This window comes from Notolepis coatsorum (genome assembly GCF_963971535.1).
Source record: "Notolepis coatsorum genome assembly, chromosome: 8".
Classification (NCBI taxonomy): Eukaryota; Metazoa; Chordata; class Actinopteri; order Aulopiformes; family Paralepididae; genus Notolepis; species Notolepis coatsorum.
The window spans coordinates 120,893,082-120,919,939 of record NC_140172.1 but is presented as its reverse complement, the minus strand read 5'-3'; the positions used below and the strand labels follow the sequence as shown (position 1 = coordinate 120,919,939).

The 26,858-nt window shown below is 42.8% G+C and overlaps 2 protein-coding genes across 3 annotated transcripts in view; both read left to right on the top strand.

Annotated features, from left to right (window-relative positions):
- The window catches only part of acsl6 (acyl-CoA synthetase long chain family member 6), a 96,214-nt gene extending 91,350 nt beyond the window's left edge, over positions 1–4,864 (top strand). Inside the window, exon 19 of the mRNA XM_084320858.1 lies at positions 2,096–4,864. Coding sequence (XP_084176984.1) covers positions 2,096–2,236 — 141 coding nt within the window. The 3' untranslated portion in view covers positions 2,237–4,864. The remainder of the gene's footprint in view (positions 1–2,095) is intronic.
- An 8,719-nt stretch (positions 4,865–13,583) lies between these two features.
- fnip1 (folliculin interacting protein 1) overlaps positions 13,584–26,858 on the top strand; it is a 116,399-nt gene continuing 103,124 nt past the window's right edge. For both annotated transcript variants that reach the window (XM_084320200.1, XM_084320199.1), the window contains exon 1: positions 13,584–13,742. In XM_084320200.1, the coding sequence (XP_084176326.1) occupies positions 13,654–13,742 (89 nt within the window). In that variant the 5' untranslated portion in view covers positions 13,584–13,653. The remainder of the gene's footprint in view (positions 13,743–26,858) is intronic.

Genomic DNA, 26,858 nt, shown 5'->3' with positions numbered 1-26,858 from the left:
CGTTTTAGAACCAGTATCTGTGATACGGTATCAGTATCAAAGTCAATTTAGTCTATTTAAAAGTGTTGCATATAACCCCTCTATATACTTACTTATATACCTGCATATACCCATAGCTCTGTATGATAGCTCTGTATATATATTTATTCTCACCGCATATACAGTATATCTATCCACACCTATCTGTATTTACCTGCACAAAAGTCGTTTTACATATCTGTAGATATTATATCTATATCTGTAGACCTACATATCCCTTACCTATAGGGATGTCCGATATTATCGGCCTACCGATATTATCGGCCGATATTGGCATTAAAATGTGATATCGGAAATGATCGGTATCGGTTTAAAAATATATATATATATATTTTTACTTTTATTTAACCTTTATTTACCCAGGCAAGCAAGTAAGAACAAATTCTGATTTAATTTATTGTCAAAAGTATGCATAATGTAGAAGCGGTCAGGTGGCGTAGCGGAGATTGCGCTCATCACCAATGCAAGAGACTGCGGTCTCGACTCCCGGAGTCAGCATTGCCTTGGCTTGGGCTGATCGCTATACTAACTCGTTTGGCTGAGTTAGGGGGAGGGAAGCCGTGGGTGGGAAACTGGCGTTGTGGACAGCGACGCCTACAGGTCAGGTCTGGGCGCTTGCTCAGCGGAGGCAGGACTTGAGGAAGGCAGCGTGACCTCCCACGTGTTACACTTCACCAATGAGAGCCCTCGCTGCCAGGTGAGAAGAGAGCCACTGGCTGTCGCCGCACGTGTCGGAGGAAGCGTGTGGATACTTCAGGGTTCCCTTGTACCGACCAGTAGGAGAACATGCGCACAACAACCAGGTAGGGGAGGGGGGGGAATTGGCACAACGACTAAATTGGGACGGGGAGAAAACAGAAAAATCTGAGAAAGAGAGATACAAAAAATAAAAAGATATGCATAATGTTGTGTTAATTCCACAACAAGAGATATGTAATGTTAATTACCTGAAATTATTCAGTTTTTGGGGGTAGGGGGGGGGGGGGCCCTGCATATATCGGTATCGGTTGATATCGGTATCGGAAATTAAGAGTTGAACAATATCGGTGTATCGGTAAAAAAGCCAATATCGAACATCCCTACTTACCTACTTTTACTGTTAGGCTGCTGGCCAGTATGACTACAACCATACTATCTTTACACCTGTATCACTGTACATATATTATACTACAACTCTGTACATGCATCTGATTAGCACTACATTCAGTAGTACTCATTGGTATATTTTGTACCCAGTTTAATTATGTACATTGTATATTGCTGTTGCATTTTACTGCTACATTTGCACTCTGGTTGGATGCCAAACGTCTTTTCGTTGTACTGTACTGTATGATGACAATACATTTGAGTTTAATCTAAGTAGTAGAGACATAATACATGTGCTGTCATAAACCTTCTCTTTCCAAGCGTGCATGAAGCTCAAAACCGGTCTGCTGCATCCGTGTGAGTGGAAATGACAGAGGAGAGTCACATCAATCAATCAATCAATCAATCAAATCCTTTATTTAACCAGATAAGCATCATTGAGATTAAAATCTCTTTTTCAAGAGCGATCTGGCCAAGCAAGGCAGCAGAAAGTTTCAACATAAAAAAGAACATCACAATAAAATACAGATAAAACATTTACATCAAGCTCCAATTTCAGGCAAGTTATCAAACAGGCAAATGATCAAACACAGTTGCACTGACCAAGGGAACTGAGTTCGTAGGATTTTAAAATGGCTTTGAATTCTCCGAGGGTGACCAGTCCTGGTAATTTTAGGTCCTCCTGTATCTTGTTCCAAGATGAAGGAGCAGCATATTTAAAAGCCCTTTTTCCCAATTCAGTTCTCATATGGGGAACTTCCAGTGTTAGAACAGCTTGAGAACGAAGGGCATACTTATATTGCTTTGTGCACAGAAGCACACTTAGGTACGAGGGAACCAGTTTAAGCAGAGCTTTGTGCACCAGAGAGAGCCATCGAGAAAATCGCATACTTCATGAATCTCAGTTTAACACTTTATACGTTTCCTCTTTGTCCCCCCCCCCCCCCCCCCCCCCGTTTGTCCCTTCAAGGTGAAAAACATTTACGTCTACAACGAGATGTTCTCCATTCAAAATGGCCTCCTGACCCCGACGCTCAAGGCCAAGAGACCCGAGCTGAGGGAGTTCTTCAAGGGGAGGATCGAGGATCTCTACAGCAGCATCTCCATGTGAAAGGGCCCTGCAGGGGGGGGGGGGGGGTCTCGTTTCCCAACAGCATCTTAAGACTTAAGATCGTCTCTTGTCTGTTGACTTAACAATAACCGCAAAGATGATATATCTTAGCTTTAAAATGCTTTTTTGGAAAGTGTCCATGCCTGGCCTGCTGCCTGCCCCTCCACCTAAAGCAGCAGCAGCATCTCATCAATGCTTTTTTTTTTTACGTTTATCCATACTTACTTCCTTCACCCTCTCTCCTCGTCAGTCTCTAAACCTACCTACCGGCCAACCAACCGACCACAATCCAAATCCGCTCTTACAACAGCAAATGTTTGAAGTCTGTCTCTATTGTAGCTCAAGAAGATGTGTGCACTACTGTAGACGATGTAAATGATTTGTGCCGGACAGTAATGGACTATAAAAACCAAATAGTACACCAACAGACTTTGAACCAATCAAAGGAGGTACTGACGGCACAGCGAGGGCCTGTCAGGATGGACTGATGAGACTATAATACCATCCTCTGCTACACCCACTAATGAAAATGTTTGCCCAAGTTACTCCATGCAGGAGGGGGGCATTTCAGTGTTTGTGCTACAACCAAATTACAATCTTCGTTCATTCATTCATTCATTCATTCATTCATTCATTCATTCATTCATTCATTCATTCATTCATTCATTCATTCACTCACTCACCTGCTCATTCATTCTTACAGTACACGGCTGTGGCAGTCAGTTTAGCCTGCATGCTCCTCCATTATATGAAGACCTGATCTACCATAATAATCAACAAGATTGCAAATAAACACCACCGCCATCAACATCACAACAATCACAACTTTCTTTTACCCATATTTGCACTCAGAAGAGTTTGTCAGGTAAAAGAGAGAAAAAAAAAAAAAGACGAAAACTAACAAAATGCAAAACCAGGGCTCAGGGCAATGCATGCAGTTTGCCCTGCATTTCTGGGACCGTTACCGTGACACTTGAAGAGGAGGAACCATTATACTTTACAGGCATTACAAACAGGAAAGCCGTCCACAGCTACAGCTGCTAGTGCAAGTTATTATTTTTGTTCATGTAGTCAAGGCCTGGTTCTATTCACTGAAGGAGGATAGACCAATGGACTTTAAAGATTCAGTACAATGAAAATCATCTTTTTCAATCTCATTGCATTTTTCTTTTCTTTTTTAAACAGAAGGGTATGTTGATGTAGAAATTGCCCAATATGTTAAAACTGATTGTTGTTGTGAAAATGCTAAAGCTCTTTGATATCTAGATCCCCCTTGGATATCAACACAATCAAACCGTTTCAGATAACCAATCTGCTTAATGTCAACATTGCATAATCTACTCAGGTTACCCTGATTGGCCCATCAGTCTATCTGCCAGTTGTCAGTAGCTGTAAAGGATATCAGCGAGCTAGTCGATGAACAAGCAATGAAGCTACGTTGCTACAATTGAGTTCATTGTTTCAGAAACTCCCACAGCAACTGTGACCATTTATTTATCACCTGCTAGTGCAGTTAGCCAATGTTCATCTCCCATAGCAACTGATCATACTTTGCTCCACACTCCTACTCAGAGCAGTTGCTACACCTGTATGTCACAGCCTGCTAAACGGCTCTGCCCAAGAGAGCCAAAATGTGTACCAACCAACCGGGACATCTGTGACTAAAATAGGTTGAAAGAATGGCTACAACTATATATATAACGGCTGTAACTTTAAATTGGATGCATACAGACTATCACAAATAACAGAAAATTAAGCTTGTCTTAACATTTATGAGTTATGCAGTGATGTAGTTATCAGAAAAGTAAACCATAGCTTTATGGCTGCGTTCATCGTCATTTCCATGGACACAGTGAATAAACAAGGCTGCACAGATGCTGTGAAATTTAATAATTTGACTTTTTTCAACGCATTTTTGGTTCTTATTTATAAAAGAGACTAACAAATATGGGGGGGGGGGGACAATAATATAATATTTATTCCATATGCTAAGGGAAGATAATATAGTATAGGTAGCACCGGTTAGTTAGGTCGTTTCTCTTTGGGCAGAGATGTTTGACAGTGGAACACAAGTGGAACGTCGTCCAACTCTGTGTAGGAGATTGACTGGTCTCATGAACTTGTTTACATTTGGAAGTTTCATGTATAATGATCCTAACCTGACATCTCAGTGAACAGTGGGCCACGCCCCCTCAGCATACTGAGAGTTGTCTGTGCTCAGAGAGGGTGCACTAGAACAGTTATAATAAATCAAATGACACATCTGAAGCTGAAAAATGGCAAAGGAAATGACAAATTCCACAATCATCTTTTTCTGACTGAATTAACATTGCACTGGTTCTCCAAACTTAAATGTTTCTTTTTTTTTCTTTCCAGGTTTACACGTAGAAGATGAAATGTATAGGCTTATTTTTTAGTTTATTACCATCCCAAAGCATAAAGACAAACAATGTGGATGTACATATAAATAAGGACAGCTAGATGTAAGCATATTTATTAATGCAACGGTTTGAATGGAATTTTTTTCTTTTTTTGCGTGTAGTGAGATGAATTGTACTATTTATTTATCTATTCTGCTGTAAACAGGAATCAGCACCATATCCTTGTAATGATCGAGTGCAGCAATAGGGAAAGGGGAGGGTGGGGGATGGGATGGGAACAGAACAAATAAAAAGATATTCTGGAATGATTTTAATCTGTTGTTGCTTTTTTCTTTTCTCCTTCAGAAACTGTTTTGTAATGAAGTTTTCATTCATTGCATCATGAATCACCAAGTTTGATAAACTATATAACATTGACCGTTCTTAGGTAATAGGATTAACATATATATATATGCATTGTGTTTTGAAGAACACGTCTATTCTAGAAAATGCTAAACCTTTTACAGAATTCTGTGTTTGTTTTTGTTTTAAACAATGAAAAGGGCGGTCAGGTGGCGTAGCGGAGATTGTGCTTGTCACCAATGCAAGAGGCTGTGGTCTCGACTCCCGGAGAGTCAGCATTGCCTTGGCTCGGGCTGATCGCTATACTAACTCGTTTGGCTGAGTTAGGGGGAGGGGAGCCGTGGGTGGGTCCTGGGCGTTCTGGACAGCGACCCCTACAGTTCGGTCGGGGCGCCTGCTCAGCAAGGGTAGGATCTGGAGAGAGGTAGTGAGACCTTCCACGTTACACTCTCCCGGTGAGAATCTGCGCGGCCAGGCTGGCTGCCGGCTGGCTGCACATGCGTCGGAGGAAAGCATGTGACAGTCTCCGGCCTCTCGGACCAACAGTAGGGGAAAGTGCGCAACAACCAGGAAGGGGGTTGGGAATTGGCATAACGACTAACAGTGGGATGGGAGAAAAATCGGAAAAAAGAAGGAGGGGGAAAAAGATTTAAAAAAAAAAGGAAAGTGAGAGGGAAAAAAGTTCTAGTGAATCTCTCAAAACACAAGTGGCATTTTGTGTAAATGTCAAGTAGTGTCGATCCCTTTCCAGGTTGCTGAGGTACTGATATTAGCTGCTATGGGAGATACAAATCCATCTGATTATTCACAAGTGTAAAATGTTGTTAGAATGAACCAATAACAAAGAGATATGATTATGAATCTATGTGGAATTCATGCAAATTGGGGAATAATTGGGAGCCTAAATGGGGCTTTAAATGGCAATGGATTCTGTTGCTTGTGTAACGGAGGTACCGCAGTCTATCCACAGTCACGAGGGACAGTAAGTGAAGTGGCTGTGGACGTTAAGCGGTACTGCAAGTAAAACTCACTCCCCAGAGGCATCCAGACCCAATAGCAAGAAGTGAATTCACCTCTTGGTATAGTGGTCTGTGATGCCGCCCGTGACGCGGGAGACCGGGGTTCAACTCCCACTCAGGGCGATCCCTTAACAGGGGTCGAATCGAAATACACAACAGTAAGATCACACCGGCTACACTTGTTTGGTTTGCAGTCTGACTCCAGATGAAGAGTGATTTTATCAAACGACTATACAATGGCGCAACCTGCCAAATAGTACTCATAGAGTCTGGCATGACTCTTATTTAAGGCTATTTTTTTTATCTACAAAGTTTAAAGTAGAGTTCCATTCCTTCCAAATTGATCTAATGATGCACCTGGCCATACTGTATTCCAACATTTTAGTTTGGAGTGAGTGTAGCATCTGCACCGTGATAGAAAGGTCACAAAGTCCAGCCTTGAACACATCTGGCGGTCTCCCATCTGGGACAGGGACAAATGATTTTCCATTTTCAGGCTTTTCACTGCACTCTTGGTTTTTGTTGGGCTTGTGTTGATCTTCGTCAGTGATGCTGCAGTTGCCTGGATCCAGACCCTGAGTCGCTCCCGCCTACTTTAAAAAGATTCGCAAAATTAAAGATTCAGCACAATGAAAATCTTGCTTTTCAATCTTGTTGCATTTTCTTTGTATGGTATGTTGATATAAAATTACCCAAAATGTTAGAACTGTTGACAACCAAGCCATATCAGATATGCAATCTATTCTGATTGGCCCATCACTGCCATCAGTCACATCTAGTCCTGGTCCTCACCGTCACCATCTTTTTTGTCCTATCAAGCATGTGTGGTGAACGGAAGGCCACGCCCCCCCCCCCCCCCCCCCCCCAAACACACTGAGAGTGAGTAGGGGAGAGTTGGCTGTGGTCAGAAAGGGTTGAGTTTGCTCTCTCTCTGCTGTAGTCTTGATTGATTGATTGATTGACATTTTTATTAACAGATTGCAGAATGGGTACAATACAGTACAGCTCAATACACACAATTGTTAAGGGGATGCAGACCAGAGAAAGACTTTCGTCTTGTTTACATCATTTCAATTCATCATAACATATATGACATACATGACATACAGATAGACAGTACTGTTACATCTAGACATTTATGACATACCAGATCTACAAATATACAGTACTGTTTATGAGTACAAAAAGAGTCTAAAAAGAGAGTATATACATTTGAGGGGGAAGACACTGTACATTGGAGGAGGTTGGGTAGGTGGGGGGGGGGACTGTACATTGGAGGTGGGGGGGGGGGGACTACATTGGAGGGGGTTGGGTTTGGACATTTACAGGGGCCAGTTTCGAATTGCAGTCTCCCGTAGGTGCTCTTTGAGAGTGGTTTTGAAGGTGGGTAGTGATTCACATTCTTTTACAGCTGTGGGTAGGGCGTTCCACATTGATGTGGCATAATTGCGAAACGTGTTTAGTCCCTTGTTTGAGCCGAATCTGGGTTTAACATGATTTGTGGAGCTCCCTCTGGTGTTGTGGTCATGGTATTCATTGACCTTTGGGATGTATTTCGACATGTACATGGGTACCTTAGTGGTGCAGTGTATCTTGTAGACCAGGCCCATTGCAAGTTGCTGTACTCTGTCGTCTACTCTAAGCCATCCTAGGTTGTCAAAGTGGGCAGGGGTGAGGTGGGTTTTAGGAGTAAGGTCAAGTAGTCTGACCCGTGTGTTTTGTGATGTTTGTAATTTTGTTTTTAGCGCCTTTGAGGTGCTTTGGTACCATGAGGTGCAAGCATAGTCGTAGTACCCTTGAATGAGTGCTCCTGCCAGTCTTCAGGGTTTTCTTGTTTACCAGAGAGGCGATCCGGTACAAGAATCTAGTTCTTTGGTTGACTTTTTTTTATTACATTGGATGCCATTTTGTCACAGGAAAGATTTGCCTCTAGGATGGAACCCAGGTATGTAATTTCATCTTTCCTTGTGACAATATTGTCACCCACTGTAACTGAGAAGCCGTCGGTCTTGCTGAGTTTGTTATTTGATCCGAAGAGAATGGTCTCTGTTTTACCCAGGTGTAATGATAGTTTGTTATCAGCGAGCCAGGTGCAGATTCTGCCGAGGGGTTTGTCAACCTGTAACTTGTTCTTGTCAGAGACCAGTAGTCGCTTGGCCATTAGAGAAAAGAGTTGCTCTCTCTCTCTGTTGTAGTCGCTTGGCCGTTAGAGAAAAGGGTCGCTCTCTCTCTGTTGTAGTCGCTTGGCCATTAGAGAAAAGAGTTGCTCTCTCTCTCTGCTGTAGTGTAGTCGCTTGGCTGTTAGAGAAAAGGGTCGCTCTCTCTCTGCTGTAGTCGCTTGTCCGTTAGAGAAAATAGTTGCTCTCTCTCTCTGCTGTAGTGTAGTCGCTTGGCCATTAGAGAAAAGAGTTGCTCTCTCTCTGCTGTAGTGTAGTCGTTTGGCCGTTAGAGAAAAGGGTTGCTCTCTCTGCTGTAGTCGCTTTGGTCTTGCCTGCACTCGTCTTGATTCTGATTCAGCCAGGCTGGAGTTGCAATGTTATTTTATTCACAGTGAGAAGACTGTATGTACACTCTGTTTCATTTATGTAACCTGAAAATAAATGATTGCACATAATGACATACATTATGATAAAGATGACAACAGTGTGTCAGTATAAATGCTCAAACAAAGGCACAAATAATAAATCTGTCCCCACAGCCGTTTACAGATGACATGTAGAAGATCTATCAGAATATACAGTAAATTAATTAACACACAATTACAGTAATTTTTTCCCCAGAGGTATTTGCCATTTAAGATGCATGTAAATGATCAAATCTACAAGTGCATAGGTGAGTATTGAAATTAACCAAGTGAAATGCTGTAACGTAGGAGTTGTATATACAGACAGTGAGCAGATGGTGTATAATACAGTCTAGGCTACTGGTATTCATATTACCATATAATACGGCTGTAAAGAGTGTAACCTACCCAAAACAAAGACCGTGGCATCAGATCAGGGCAGATGTATAAATGTACGTGTAGCAGGGTGGATTATCCCTGCTTCGTGGGAACGGGTGGGCACAATCACTGGGTAGCGAGACACAGTAGAGCTCTGTCTGACTGCACCTCCGTCTTTGAGTCTGGAGCTTCAACTGGAGGCTGGCAGTGTGAGTAGATGGGGCCCGGGATTTACCAACCTGGTCTGGTACTCTGGTCTTCCTCCCCTGCAGCAGGGCGGTCAGCAGTACTCCCCAACACGCTCCCACTTCCCCCAATTACTCCTGTGACCCTCCCACACCTAGTGACTGAATTGTAAATAAATAACTTGGTTCCCCCCGCAAGCAGTACCCTCCCTCAGTGACACTAGAAACCTTACAATAAAAAGGGAAAGGTGGAATAGGAAGGGGTTAATTGTATTAACGTTACCCACACCAAAATAGTTGTTAAACGGCTCATGAATGGACACGCACACAGAACTCCCATCTAATTCTTTATAGTTAATTATACTGGTCAGTTACAAAGATTTAAAGGCACTGGGTCAAATAGAATGAAATCTTACTATTACCCAATTTGTAACTCGATACCTTATGTCCACGTATATTCTACACACACCTCTGTGTTAGTACCAGGAATAATATACTTTAATGCATTTGACTCATCGCCCACGTCTGGGTCAGTACCAAGTATAAGACCTCTAGTCTGTAACCTCCCCACTGGGAAAGGGTTGATTAGATGGGAAATTATTATTAAAGACACAACACGTTATCACACTCAAAGGAAATAAAAAATGTGGGCCCAAAATACCAAACAAAAGTCCTATACTAATGCCGGCATATATTGTTGATGGGGTACCCCTATGAACTGTAGTTAGCAACGTTAGCTTCGCCCGCAGGCCACATCACACTGTGTACTGTGCAATAAGATCCTGGGCACCGAAGCCCTAATGTACTCAACCAAGATGGCGGCCTCGCCGCGCCACCACCGTCCGGATAGCAAGATGGCGTCGAACGCTCTCGGCACGGCCGCTAGCAAGCGGGGCTGGAGCAGAGGGGCAGTAGTGGGCTGAGAGCGCGTGCTGGGTGATGGCGACCTCTGCTGGTCGGGACGAACTCCCGTGTTGACTGAAGACAGCCGGTGCAGAGCCGACGTTGACGCCGGTGAAAACTGGTTGTAGACAGCCGGTGCTGGGTCGACGCGCATCCATAAACTTGCCCTCACTGACACTGAAGCTACACTCTGGGTCCCAAACAGCCCTCCTGCTAGCCGTGATATATAGTAACGCAGGGTGTCTCTAAACACCGGTCCTCTTCACGCCACGCTGGCGGGGCACCTCACTAGAGGGAATATCTTTAACTTAAGCCACACTTGGCTATACCGCACTTCTTCTAGGATAACTCGTTGTATCGCTAGGGTATTCAGTAGGGAAACATGCAACACGCTACTACGTTTACTTTTATAGGATAACCCGTAATATACTCAAGTTCAATCCGTTCACCCGTGGTCCACTACGGGGCTCTGTCCAGACACGACCGAACCGATCCAAGTCCAATGTCGAAGAGGCTGGTTCCTCGCACTTCCGTCTCAGTTGGCTTGCTTCCTTCTCCGTCTCTCTCGTACGCTCTCTGCCTGCCACCGGCGCCCCCTGCTGGTACCGCCTACTAGCCCCAAAGGGAAACACTGAGTGGAGAATATGATCCAGGGTTATTGTTCATAATCCATATTCCAGCCGGTAGAACAAGGAGGAGCCTGCGTCATTGTTCGAGGGAATATTAATGGGGACTAATTAGTAGGTCTTGGTGCATCAGGGGAGATAAAAAGGCAAGTCAGCACTTCTGAATAATAGCCATATTTTCAGGGTGCTACAGTACGTATGAAAAATAGTCTGGCTATGCTGAGAATAAATTAGATTCAGATGTATTGTCATTCCAAGATATTGTCACAGTACAAGTGCAGTATAGTGAAAATAAGTTGGCATCTAACCAAGCAAACAGTAAAGTGCATAGCAATATACAGTTTAACATGTGAGTATGTATATATACAAGTAGTAAATATGCTAGACTAATACAGTACAGTATTATTATATACAGTGGTACAAGATTATTTATTGTTGTTTATTGTTTAAAAGGATCCCCATTAGCTGCCACCTAAGTGGCAAGCTAGTCTTCGGTCCACACAGAAAGACAACAAAAAACACAAAACATAACAATACTGCCAACGACGAAAGGGCCTACCTGGAAGAGGTAGAGAACCTGTCACAGTGGTGTCAGGAGAACTGCCTCTCCCTGAACGTCAGCAAAACAAAAGAGATGATTGTGGACTTCAGGAGGTCGGGGGTCAAGAACTACAGCCCCCTCAGCATCGACGGGGCACCGGTTGAGAGAGTGAACAGTTTCAAGTACCTCGGAGCCCACATATCCGAGGATTTGACATGGACCACACACATTGACAGTGTTGTGAAGAAGGCACGACAACGCCTCTACTTCCTCAGGCGCCTAAGGAAGTTCCAAGTCAGTCAGAAGATCCTTAGGAACTTCTACTCATGTACAATAGAGAGCATCCTGACTGGCAACATCACCTCCTGGTTTGGGAATAGCACTGCACAAGACCGTAGCAGACTACAAAGAGTGACACGTTCAGCCGAACGCACAATTGGAGGGGGGCTTCCCACCCTCCAGAACATTTACAACAAGCGGTGCAAGGGGAAGGCTAAGAGAATTATTAAGGACTCGAGCCACCCGAACAACTGCCTCTTTGAACTGCTGCGGTCAGGCAAGCGATACCGGAGTCTTAAGGCGAGCACAGAAAGACTCAGAAGAAGCTTCTATCCCCAGGCCATCAGGCTGCTAAACGAACAATAAACACTATGCAACAACCATCAAATGCACACAGCACACACACCCACACGCACACACTCACTTAAACAAACAACACACTGCAGCACCCACTCTCCACACTTTAGATCACACAAACACACTTTATATTTATTGATAAAGGATTTGCACTACAACTCGTACACCTACTGTAAATTGTACCTAAATTGCACCTCATCCTATTTCTGCCTTGCACTATATAGTATTGTATATTAGTACACTACACAGTATTGTATATTATATGGTAACTCAGTTACGTCTACTCTGCATCGAACATTGTACATATGTCTATACTGAACACTGTGACCTCATTTTTTTTACTTCTAATTTACATGCTATACTATGTTATTTTATTTCATACTTATCTTGTCTTGCACAGTCTCTGGAGCGTAACAGTAAGAAGCATTTTGTATAAAAGTATTCTGTACTTCTGTATGACAACTATTAAAGAAACTGAAACTGAATACATGAGATACATATGACAATCACAATTCACTTAATTAACAATGATAATCTAAAAACAGTAAAACATTGTAGACATCATTATAAACATCAGAATATTTTGCTCACATATTTAAGTAGTGCATTCTCAGGTGGTATTTGAAAGACACTATTCAATTTACTTATGTTCAGTGGGCAGTTATTCCAATGATTGATGGCACGATAAACAACCGTCCTCTTTAAAGCATTTGATTTTGGACGTGGTAACATAATCTGTCCATCATCGGCTGACCTAGTAAAATAAGAATATATAGATATACGGTGTATACATAGTTATTGTACATTTCTATCCTATAGTGTTGTATGGATATGCTATAGATAGAGGAATGTAGTTATGAGTACAGTGTAAGCCAGTTGTAGGCAGTGTTGACAAGTGTGGGTTGAGTATAGGCAACAGAGTTCAGAGTTCAAATGGTAGAGGTTGAGTATAAGCAACAGACCTTGAATATAGGCATCAGAGTTCAGAGGAACTTTATATACTAAATTATGTACAGAGCAGATGTAAGCAAGTATGTTCCCAGATAATGTGAAAAGAGCTTACTGTATTTGCATGAAAAATTCTGTCATGGTGCAATATTACCACTAGATGTCAGACATATATTTCTAAAAGTCCTCATATGACCACAGTTTTTTCACTGTAAAAAAAAATACATGAATGTAGTATGTTTATGTGTTTATTATTTATACTTTCTCTTTTAGCATAGCCACCACCACCAAAAGTCTAAACCACTTTTTTCATAGTTTTGCGTGAGTACTACAGTGGCCATATTGATTGTAAATGAATAAACAAACAAAACACATAAATAAATACATAAATTAATAAATAAATACATACATAAATAAATAAACAACTAGATGGGAAATAATAAAGAAATAAGTAAAGAAATATGATTTAACTTTTAAAAAGGAATGTAGCCTATCCGTGTGTGTATGTGTTTGTTTGATTTCTCATAGCGCGGTACGGCTTTGAATGCAACTTCCATCATTTGGAAGAAGGGGGGATTCACTGTTCATTCCAAGCAAACAGTATTTGTGAATAATCATGCTGTCTTGATTTTCAGACAAAACATCAACACAGCAAATCCATTGACCACGTGGTACCCCCAGCCAAAAATATCGGCCAATCGGCGTATTTTGTAGGGAAGCAGCAGTGGGCTGATCAACCAATCAGAAGAATGTAGTGGGTTTTCCAAGCTTGCTCGTGTGACTAACGCCTGTCATATGACTCGGACACCAATGGAGACAGTTACAAGGAACAAGATTTCCTCTTGGATTTGACAAGAAAGAGACTTAATGTACCGACTTTGTTTTGGTACACAAAATGCCTCCGACTCTTTTTCAAAAACTTTTCAACAAAAGAAATGCATTTTCGCCCCCTCCGAGATGTGGCAAAGAGGATCCAGCTTTCAGGTATGTATTGTGTGTGGTGAGGGGGGGTTTGTGTGTGTATGCTATGTATGTTTCTCATCGTGGAGGCTAGAAGGATGTGAGTGACAGTTGCAGCTACCTATAGCTGACCCAGAAGGCACTTTGCATAATCAGTTAATAGCGTACAGTTGATGTCTGTTGCACGAGGTGACCGAGCTGCGTGCGCCGAACAGAGAGGCTAACGAGTTGCACGCGCTCAGCCTTTTGTGGAACTCCTCGCAGCTCGTGACTCTCTGTTATTGTGGCCCGTTTGCTGAGAAGAAACGTCGCCTTTTTTTAGGCGAACTTATATATCCAGCAACAGATATAAATGTATACGACATGTTGTCTACTCCCCACCCGAATGAGTACGCTTCATTCGACTGGGAGACATGTCGTATATACATATCTGTTGCTGCTGAATACAAGTTCGCTTTTCAATGCTACGTCCCCCCGTTTCTCCTTTGTTTCCTTTTTTTTTAGTTCCATCTTTTGTGTTTTTGTTCTGGTTGGTACCCAATATGCTTGCTTATTAGATGGCGTACGTGTAGCCAGTCTGAGTGATTGTACGTCATATTGTTTTGCTTATCGGAGGGCTCCGTACGGCGTGATAACTTGGTGCAAAGTACAACTGCTGTCTTCAGCTCTCGCTCTGCATCAAGTCGCCCTGTGCGCCGCGGAGGAGGACAGTGTGTGCTCTGTGTGTGGGTGCCGCGCACGTGACCGGTCCAGTCGGCCTATGACCAACAGAGCCGAGGCAGAGAGCCCCAATAGGGGATATCTGCAGAGTCGCGAAGCCCCGCCTCACACAGAGTACAAGCCCCGAAGCCCCGCCCAGACGTTGAGCTTGCGGCTCTGCAGATATACCCTACCCGAGAGCCCTGCTTCAGTCTGGAGGCTGCAGTGGCGGCTGCTTGCTACAGCACACGCCGGGTAGAGAACGCACTTCTTCAGGTCATGCACAGAATTGTTGATTGTGTGGCAACAAAATGTAACTGTCAACATCGTTGTTGATACAGGGATAACGCCACAAACTGAGCCAGCTGTTTTCTAGATGAGCCTTTTATTATTATTATTATTATTATTATTATTATTATTATTATTATTATTATTATTATTATTATTATTATAATAAAAACAACAACATTGATTTAAAAAAAACATGCCAGATTGGCCAGTAGGCTGCACTATATCCTCCCTGGCCTACTTTGTCATCCTCAGTCCTGGATCAGGCTTGGGGGTGGGTTTTTAACACATTGAGTGCCAGCCAGGTGGAATGGGGATTATGCGATTGTCCCTCTGACTGCAGCTAATCTTGCAAACTTCCGTTTGGACGGGACGCTACTCATCATAGGCTGACTGACAGCAGCAGGCCAGGGGCCTGGATTCTGGAATATCTTTTCCCCATCAGTCAACGACAAGTATTTTATTTGAATCAATTTCCATCATTGTCTATTTGAAATACATATTCAGTATGAAGTTACACCTTTTGACCTCAACAGGGCGATACTACACAGGTTCGCTGGTAACCGGCTCTCTGGCACCTGTTTACAACTTGCCATAGTTGCTATACCTATGCATTAGAAACATTTATGAATTAATCTTTCATATCTAACAAACCGTTTGGGAGGTGTCAATGACTAAATAGTGTAATGGTGTATATAGTTGTAATAGTGTAATATAAATAATGCAGGAAGATGGGGCGGCTACGTGGCGCAGTGGGCAAGGCGCTCGCAACGAATGCTGGAGACTAGGCTCGAACAGGATGCCTCCTGTTCGAGCCCTGCTCTCCACATTGCTTTCAGTTTAGCTGGTCGTCCACAGTAATACACATTTGGTCGTATTACGGGGAGGGAAACTGAAGGGTGGGGATCGGGCGTTGTGCACAGCGACTCCTACAGGTCGGTTGGTGCGCCTGCGCAGTAGAATCAAGAAGCGACGGGGGCGGGGCCCCTTCAAAGCCCAGACCCCGACGCTGAAAGATCGAGCCGCGCAGGTGAAAAGATGCGACGGCTGTTACCTCGAGTATCGGAGGGGACTCGTGCTATGTATGACTTAGTCCACATTGCAGCCGGCTTGTGGGAGGCAAGAAACAACGTTCGAAGACAGGGGAGGGTTGAATTGGACGATATGAAAATTGGGATGGGAGAAAAATAGAAAAAGTGGATAAAAAAAAAAATAATGCAGGAAGATCTGCTTTCATTGGTCGGTTTGCCCCACCCCCTACACTTAAGCGTCTGTCGCTTGGTGGAGATGTGCGTTCTACAGAGTGCACCTTTCTAGTTTTTTAATACACAATGCGTTGGGCAGTGTTTTTTTATCTCAGCATGTGGGGCTGATCGATGGTGGATATATTTATAAAGGCCTGGGGCTTCTCAACCTCACAGGTGCCAGACCAGCACATTGGCCAGCTCTATATGTGGCAGGTTCCATGGCCATACAAGTGTCCTGGATGCGTGTTGTTTTTTAACAGCGCAGCAGTGCAAGAATGTGACAATTTGACCATGTGACCGCGGCAACGCGGGAGAGCGGCAGCGCGGAAATAGGCTGTCTCTAAGACAAACTCTAACCTTAACCAGCTCCTTAACAGCGCCTAAACTTAACCGTTCTAACCTTAACCAACTCCGAAACAATGCCTAACCTTAACCTTAACCTTAACCATGCCTAACCTTAACCATAGAAAGAATACACGTTAAAAAAAAAATCATGTTTAAAAAAAAAAATTTGATGGGATTCGAACTCGTCAACAACGGACCGCTGCTCTGCCAGGTGAGCTGAAGCGCCGAATGAAAATCATGGCGGACATGACATAATTCCGCTCGCGCTCTGCCGCTCCGCTCGCTCTGCCGCTCCGCTCGCTCTGCCGCTCCGCTCTGCGGTTGCCGCGCCTGCCGCGGGGCATGGCGCAGCCAATCAGGGAAAACGCGGAAGCAAAAGCAGCACTGCTGCGCTGTTATTAAACAATAGGCGTCCTGGATCCAGAGAGATGGTGTGTGTGTGTGTGTGTGTGCCTCGACCCTAGAGCAGACAGGAAGCAGAGGTTTCTTTCTATGAGTCCCTGGTCAGCTGGTCTGTTCATACGAGCCCCATCCATCACAGGTACCTCATTCATACGTCTCTTAACCCACATTATTGAAAATGCAAGGATCTATGAATATGCAAATGGTAACAAGACAGGACCCATTGATATTTAGTTTATTTACCAAGAATTCCAAGGCGGCAGCTTTAGCTTATGTTCTTTCAAGATGTGTTAATAATACCTCCTCTGCTTTCTGTGTACGCTGAAGCAGAGCGTGTTATTTTACGACATATTGGACCACGATGGTAATCCCAAAGGAACTTCCTGTTTTATCTCTCATCGATACGTTCAATCTATTAGTGACGTCACACATGTACAGAGGAGCTCTCCCTCTCTAGGGGGAGAAATGTGGGAAAAGGCGCTTGGGTGATAATCTCTTCACAAATAACGCCTGTCAAGTCAAAGCCATGCCTCCCGAGAGGAGTTAACCTAAAAGCAACAACATGTTTTTCAGTGGAGGGAATCTTTATTGGGTGTTCTTTTGGACAATAACAACCACTAATACATGTTCTGTTATGGCTGATAACTAATATTTTTGTGATTGATTCAAATTCAATGCACGTCCACTTTTCGTTGGTGCTCAGCCAAACTGTGAAGCACAGAAGAAAAGGGAACGCTTCAATCCGGCGTTGAACAAGAGTTTTTCTTCTTCATGACTGATAGCTGATATTTGCCAACATCCACATGATGTGGTCTGTAAACAAAAAGTTCCTATGGTAAAACAAGTTTGAACATGCTAATAGTGATAACTGAAATGATCGATTTCAATGATGTCTAACAACAAAAAAACAACAAACAACAAACAGACAGAGAAATAATTAATTTATAATCTGCCCAGTTGGAACAAAACGGATGCATAAAAAAAGAAAATCACTTACAGTATGAGCAGATAATATGTTCGGTGTCGGGCTGCACGATTTTGGGAAATAATCGAATTGCAATTCTGGCCTACGCGGTGGGTCTGACTGTTCGGGACACCGAGCCTGAAAATGTTTCTTTTTACCTGGGAATCGATACCGGTACCCAACGGTACCTTTTTTTTCTGTACTTTACTCTCCCTCTCTGAAGTCTAAACTTCACAACACACAATCTAAAACCCCTTACCTCCCTCTCCCAAACCGTTCCTACAACAATTTCTTTATGTTGCATGATCATGTATATTTATTTTGTATTATAAATTTTTTAATGTTTAAATATCAACATTATCTGGCAATCCTCAGTAAATACTATCAAACTCCTCTGATGTCAGACCAGATATGAGACGCGTGCACACACACAGACACACGCACACAGAAAAGGAGAATGGCTTAAATGATTTTAGAATACTTCAGCTAATGAAGTTAAATGTTTATCAACTATCCAGTTCGTTTTTATAGTGCAACGTTTTTCTACTTAAACATTAATTGAACCAGTAGAGAGAGAGAGACGGGCTCTGTATCGCACATTTTATTGCTGTGTGATGTATTGCAAATGTTATTGTCATCTTGGCCAGGTCTCCCTTGCAAAGGAGATCTTGTATCTCAATGGGACTTCCTGGTTAAATACATTTAAAGGGGAGATGAAGCATAGCGATATAAACATAGTCATAGCATCAAATTAGTATTTAGATAAACCACAGAAAAAAATCACGTTATAAAAATAAGGCGTTTCTAAGAAAACGATTTGTTATGTCCATTTATGTAGCATAAATCAACATGGGCGCCGCCATTTTGTTGCTGACGTCACGGAGATGGTTTCGCCAGGAGGTGGAGCCTCCCACCTCAGATAATTGCATGCTGTAGCAATATTATTAGGCTCCTCAAATATCGTTATTCATAAAAACACATTTATGTAATATTTTACAGCATTGAGCAACCCCAACAGGGGGATGCTGCATATGTATGCTGCTCTGTCATCTTTGAGATGGCGAGACCTGCAGTTGGCACCTGAGATGGCGAGACCTGCAGTTGGCACTGTGTGAGGCCACGACATTTGAGCAAATTAATAATACTATACTGCATGTTCTGAAGGTCCAGATTAATAATTAGAATGAGTTCAACAGAAAGGTATAGATTAGGCTTATACCTATCACCTAAAGTCTGTTGGTTTATATGAGTTCAGCCTCAACCGAACTCAGTCTAAAGGTCTATTCTGTCTCTGTTATCCCCTGCCCGTCGCCGTCGGCAGATCGATGCAGGAGGAGTTATATCCCTCCCTCCTCTCCCTTGGCGACACCACAACACCAACGTTACACAGCGCTGTAGCACTAGCAAAACACCTCTCTCTCCTCACTTTTATTCTCCAACTAACGGTTATCTTTTTCTCCGTTCAATATGTGTTGAGTGGCTCGGCTGTATACAAAACTAACGGTATAACTTTGTCTCCGTTCCAATGCGCGCTGTAAGCAGCGGCGATACAAGGAGCATATACGGGTGAACAATAAAACACTATCAGGTCAGGGCGGCTAGGTGGTGTAGTGGACAAGGCACTCGCCACCAGTGTGGAGACGCTAGGATTCGCGTGTTCGAATCCAGCTCTCCACATTGTTTTTCAGTTTGGCTGGTCGTCCGCAGTAATACACATTGGCCGTATTACGGGGAGGGAAAAACTGAAGGGTGGGGATCGAACGTTGTGAACAAGCGACTCCTACAAGTCGGTTGGTGCGCCTGCGCAGTAGAATCAGGAAGTGTCGGGGGCAGCGTGAGCCTCCCACGCGTTACTCCTCGACACTGAGAGATCGAGCTGCGCAGGTGAAAAGATGCGACTGCTGTTACCTCAAGTACCGGAGGGGACTTGTGCTATGTATGACTTAGTCCACATTGCAGCCGGCTTGTGGGAGGCAAGAAACAGCGTTCGTGACAGGGGAGGGTTGAATTGGATGATACGAAATTGGGATGGGAGAAAAATATATATGAAAAATGGGAGAAAAAGTGGATCAAAAAAAAAAAAACACTATCAGGTCAACAGTAAATATATATCTTACAAATAAAACAATATATATATATATATATAGAGAGAAAATAATAATAGGGCTCGACGACCGTGTTACACTCTCCCAGGTCGCACGTATTTTTCAGACATTGCCCTGTACCCGAGCTCTACCAGGCAGTGTATTCGCACATTGATAGCCTTCTGAAAGAAGACGTTTCTTCAATTAGCTTTACCAGTGATTTGGAGCTCTGATGTCAGCCCCATGTCAATGCTGAGTTTGACAGCTCAGTGGATTGACGCAGACTTCCAACTCCGTAAAGCGCTCCTGCATTCCCAATAGTTCTCCGGCTCCCATACTGCTGCAGGCTGCAGCGCTGGCAACAGCATTCGAGAATATGTTCCAGACGTGGCATATTCCGAAAGAAAAGATTCATGTCATACTCCGAGATAATGCCTGAAACGTTCGTTTTAACTTTCAGCCTGTTAACACATTGACTGCCACGCTTCTATCCATCAATGTATGATCACTGCCACCAGTCTAAGCCTATGGAGATGTTCACCTTCTTTGCAGGGCTATAACTTTTTAAATTGTATTGCTAAATTGACATTACTATGGCCCATTCAACATCGATTATCTATCGTTCAGGTTGTAGGAACGTTATACTTTTTCATTCATAGATTCTTCCAAAAATAGCTTCTAGAATATAAGTGTTTTTATCGTTTTCTGCAGTAATTCATAGAACGTGAGTTATAGGCATAAACGCATATATAGATTATCAACTGCCGTTTATTGCCGATACACGCTATATAAAAAAATTCAACGGTACATGATCGTATACGTTATGATTCATCATGCGCGGATGAAAGGTGGGGGGGGGTCGTTTATAATTCCGTGATAGTCAGTAAATGCTTTATGTAGTATGGGTGATATATTGATCAGAGCGGTTTGCATTGAAAAGAATAAACAATCAAGCTGAAAGTAACGTTACTGTCCTCTTACCGTTCGCCGATGAGACTGGAGGAAAAAGATCCCACTTATTTGACGTCGATCGACTAGATCCATTTCCGGTTTGTATGGCGCAATAAACGCCCAAATCATATCGATTATTGAGTTATGGCAGCGATCCATTGCACGCCAGTGTGTGTCAATAGTCCCGCAACGATATGTGACTGCCGGACGGATTTCCCAGATGCACCGAGATCACCAGATCCACTTCCGGTTGTAACTCGCCCGATCATCCACCAGGCGGCGGTATTGAGGCGTTGCACTGTTGTGGAGAGTCTCACTGTATCAGCAGAGGCTGGGTGGCGGAATTATGAATGCCATGGCGAAAAAATTAAATATGATCTCAATAACGTCATACAGCGTGGTCTGGCAGAATTAGCATGGCCAGCAAACACGTCGTAAGCCGTTTATGGCGGTCAATGTGTTAATAAATGTGTCGTTAATTCAGTATTAAACTTCTTGAATTCATATTTATTTAGGCTATGCTAATTAAAAACACAAATGTTATGGACATCTAATTTAATTATCTGCTTATTTATTAATGCTTCAATTCATTCAGAAACGTTGCAGCAAACAATCCATATGTGCATTTGTTTACATAATGATAACGTACATAAATAACATTATTGAGGGAGGGAAAAAAGGAAACTGATACCTACTTCACCCTGTTAGTCAAGTTGAACTATCGCTCTGACTCAGACTGTGGGTGTGGGAGGGGGGGGGGGGGGGGGGGGGGATGTCTCGCAGATAATACAATAGTATAATTATATAATATATATTTTTTCTGTAGGTAACGTTACATTTGGTTGACAATTTACTGACTGACTTTCACGACACTCCATATTTACGTAGCTATCTAACCATCACTGTAAACCGGGACCCAGCCCAAACCATCACCGTGACGTCACCATCCAGCTAAATCTAAAATGGCGGCGCACATGGAAAAAACTGGGAAATTACATTTGAGTTTTCAGACAAATAAGCAGGATTTCACATTTGATTATAGGACCATGTCGTACCCAAGGTACACAACAAACAAACTAGGCTTAGGCCTAACAAAAATAATGGGTTGGTTCCGGTTGCCGACCGACCCTGCCGATTTAGGTGCGACCCAATTTATTTTATGAGTAAATATATATATTTTTTTTTACAATAAAGTTTCATAAAAATCTTAGTCAAACCTTTAGTATTATGGATATTAAACATGCTGGCAGAGTACATGCATCCATGTTGTTGTGAACATTTTAATTAAATAAAGAAATTCCCTATCCATAGTCGCCGTGGGAAAAAATAAAATAAAATAAATTCCCTACCTACCCATGGCCTTAACTGACAACCAACAGGAACCAAACAATATTTTCTTTTATGCCTCATATTGTTTAATGCTTCATCTCCCATTTAAAAAATAAATATATATAATAATTTAATTGCAGGATTTGCTAATTGCATCATTTCAAATTTCGATTTAAAATCTATTAATCGTTCAGCCCTAGCGATATAGTATATCTGCCCAGCTTTGCTCATTGGACTGATATCGACCAGTATACCCAATATGGTAGCCAATATATCGTGCATTCCTAGTCGTTTGATATAGGAGGCGGAGCTATTTTATATTTGCTCACTGTAAAGTGATTTGAGCTACACTTGTTCTATGGAAGCTGTTATACAAATATTTAATTGTTGAATTGTTGCATCCTTATGATTTTTTTTTTAATTATGATTTATTCATCAGATTAAGCCTTTTGGAACCTTGGCCCTAGCCCGCTTTGAGTGCACTGTGTGGAATGGCTTTCCACTTTAATTTGAGGGCTTGTACCGGCGTGGCCCCATTAACCTTGTGGCCCCATTTAACCAGTTTTGTGGTTAACTAGCCAGAGCTGCAGGTATCTAGGATGAAGAATAGCATGGGTCGCTCTGAGAAAGGACTCTTACCGAACAACATCATCATTGGTAGGAAGGAAATGGGGCTAGGGTTCCAAAATTCTGAACATAACCCTTTAATGGCAGTAGAGTATCCAGTGACTTTAATACCATAATGACTTACAGGCATCCATCATACTTCCCTTGTCATTTGATATAGGAGTCATTGTAAAGTGCTTTGAGCTACATGTGTTGTCGTATGTAGGGCTATTAACATTACTGTGTGAAGTGCGAAGGGCTTTCAAATGTGCCATGCCCAGCCCCATAAACATTTAATAGAAATTTGGTGACCTATTTACATATGTACCAAGTACAAGTGTCAGAAATATCATGCGACCCCCCCCCCCTTTTAATTAAAAGCTATTTTGTGATGGACCATGTGTAACAATCACAACCAAACTTCATATTTGGGCTAATTCGTGTACCGAGAACATACTAAATTTCATAACAATAAGTAAGACTGATTTAGACATAGTTGGCAATGAACAATGAACAATGAACAATGAATGAACACTACACAACAACAACCACCAAACGCACATAGCACACACATCCACACGCACACACTCACTTTAAACAAACACACTGTAGCACCCACTCCACACACTTTATAGCACACACCCACTTTAAACAAACACACTGTAGCACCCACTCCCCACACTTTATATTTATTGATGAAGGATTGCACTACAACTCGTACACCTTACTGTAAATTGTACCTAAAATTGTACCTCATCCCATTTCTGCTTTGCACTAGATAGTACTGTACATTAGTACACTGCATAGTATTGTATATTATATGGTAACTCAGAACATTGTACATATGTCTATACTGAACACTGTGACCTCATTTTTCTTCTTCTAAATTACATGCTATATTATGTTATTTGATACTATCTTGTCTAGCACAGTCTCTGGAGCGTAACAGTAAGAAGCATTTTGTATGAAAGTATTCTGTACTTCTGTATGACAACTATTAAAGAACTTGAACTTGAACAGTTGTGGCACCTGTTATTGATTCATTTAGAAATACCACATTTGCTGAAAATCTAGTCTAGTTTGTGCCAAACGTCATGATAATTGGACAAAATGTCTTCAAGCTATGGCCATGTTTGTGAAAGGTCATTGCTATCTGCAAGTCTATTGGCTAATAGCATGCACAGCAGCTAATCAGCTTACACTGCCTTGTGGAAAAAGCCCTATGAAAATAAATTGAAATTATCAGAAAATCTGATGTGGGGCTCTTTACTTGTCCTGAGGCAAATTTGTAAAGCAAGGACAGCTGGATATGTGGAATAAATTTAGTATCAATCTGACAATTTGAGGTAGTTATGGCCTTTTTGAAGTTGACCATTAATTAGCCTATAGCGCCCCACCAGGCCAATTGTGGTGTTATTGATGTAAGTGGAAAAAAATATAAACGATGACAAGAATTGGCACAGTAAATGTTCTAACAGTCATTTAGAAAATGTTTAGAAAATGTTCAGGGTTTCTTTGTCAAGGTGCTGCCGCGCCTCGACTACTATGACGTGCTGCAGGAAACCCTATTATTGTGCTGCTTACCGCCCTGCACATCCTAGCATGTATCACAACACTTGCCACAGCCCTGTCCCCCACCCCACCAGAATACCACAGAGGGCAGCAGGTTGGCTGACCCTGTGAGAAAAGCCACAAAAGCCTCTCCTATTTCCCCGGTCGCAGCGCGTGACCAGAGCTAGCATAACTGAGAGCTCCCTGCTCACTCCCCAGGGTGGCCAAAGGCTTTTGTCCCCGTCCCCCCCTTTCACCGTGACTGCCTGCGTCCTGGCTGCAGTGACATGCGTTTGCCGATCCGCCCTTCTCAGGCTTATGTCGCTTTCACATATAGTTTGGTGGACTCTGTGCGATTCGGGGGTGGGGGGGGGGGGGGGGGGGGGGTGAAGTTGCAACATTGTTGCATTCTTCATTTGGTTCGGTTTGCTTTCACACTGCAATTTGTCAAGTGCACCAAACTTTCTGAACAATGTCACGCGATCGAAAAGGGCGCTTGTCTATTGGATATATAGAATCCCCAAAACAGGCTTCGGGGACAGCTCTACAGCGCACATACACACCACGTTATTATACGAAGCAGCCCAGCCCAGCGCACACATACACCACATTATTCTGCGAAGCAGCCCAGCACACACATACACCACATTATTCTGCGAAGCAGCCCAGCCCAGCGCACACACATACACACATACACCACATTATTCTGCGAAGCAGCCCAGCGCACACACATACACACATACACCACATTATTCTGCGAAGCAGCCCAGCGCACACACATACACGTCACACACCACATTATTCTGCGAAGCAGCCCAGCGCACACACATACACACACTACATTATTCTGCGAAGCAGCCCAGCGCACAGTCACACACATACACACACACCACATTATTCTGCGAAGCAGCCCAGCGCACACACATACACACCACATTATTCTGCGAAGCAGCTCAGCGCACACACATTATTCTCATATATATGTGACATTGGACGATTGTTCGATTGAAGCTCATTGCCATCATTCTCTCACTATTTACAACTTGTACACCTCGTTGTTTTTGTGAGTGGCCACAAGCAGCTGTTTAATTAGCTCGTCTGACCATATTTCTATCAGGGCTTTTACCTCCTCATTCGCCCACGTCTGTCCACGAGACATGTTAGGCTCGGCTGGAAAATATCCATAATGGAGCTGGAGGAGAGGTTGCGATGTTGTCTTAACGCAGACATTAGGGATAGTCCTAAAACAAATATCAGCCAATATGAGTGTTCGTCAAGATCCGTCACTTTTATAGACATGGACCGTCTTTGGTTTCAGAGATTTTCCTGAAGATTTCTTGATTACTAATCCTGTTATCGGCCAAATATCTGCTACAAATACCGTCGTCGGTGAGTCCCTTATCTTTGAAAAAAGAAAACGTTTGGTTGCAGTGCCACCAGGGGGCGCACAACTTAGTGCATGAATGCCACCATCGGCGCTAATGTTAACGTTAATATCGCCTAATCTATGTTTTAAATTATGGCTATGTGTCTAATCTGCCCGTCGCTTATCAAAGAATCATTTTCCAGTCAGTGCTGTCAAGGCAGATTGGTTTTTTATCGCTTCATTTCCGTTTGAGAGCATTTTGAAAAGCACCCGTTTTGAGGTAAAAAACAGCCCATTCTGTGATAATCGTCTTTTACTGGAATATTCCAGAACGTTGATATTTGTCTGCCTATTTATGAATTGTTTTCAAATAAACGCTAGATGATCAATATTATACGTACACGCACGCACATTCGAGGCGCGCGCTGATAATAGCCGTTTTCATTTCCTCATGGATTTTACAGTGAAACCGCTGGAGCACATATCAGAAAAAAGCTTATATCTTCATCAAAACGAGTCTGATTATCCTAACACTGATAACATAGATTCCTTACCTGACATCAGATGGTATCCAACTGGTATATTCCAATTCCTGATCACCATTCGAAAAAATCAGAGTCTCCAGAATGAACTCTGGTAACCCCGGCTGCATCAGTGGACTGGAAAATGTGGACTGGAATAATTTTTTTCCCCCACCCATTTTCATTGAGTCCATTCCAAAATCCCTGATGTCATCTGGGAGACGATAGGGGGCGCTTTTTTCACATCTGATCGCCGGCGGCCTTTGGGTAGGCTAGGGTAGGCTTGCGTGATGCAATATGAATTCAGATCGCTAAAAAAATAATAATAATAATAATTCCGAGAAATCTCGTGAGTGGCTTTCAACGTAACTATTGTAAATCCGAGAAAAGCCGTGAGTGGCAGTCAAAGTGTTAAACATAATACACTGTAGATGTTCGCCCATAGCTTGCATGCCTCGAAGCGGTCTCACCAGGCCCATAGTAACAGAAGGTTATTATGATTGGAAGGAGAGATGCGAGCGCACGGCCCAGGCTGGCACACATGGAGGAGCCATGCAGATGCAGCGTGCGCACCAGTTGGTCAATCCATCAGTGTGCCCTGATCAGACTCCCGTCATATTCTGACATATTGCACACAACATGGGGGGGGGGCTCCCTTTGCGCTTGCATTGCCAGCCCGGATCGCTTTCTCAATATAAATATGAAGACATACAGTTAGGCCTACTGTAAATCTTATTTATATATTTATTTATGTATTGATTTTATTTATTATTGATATAAGTCTGTT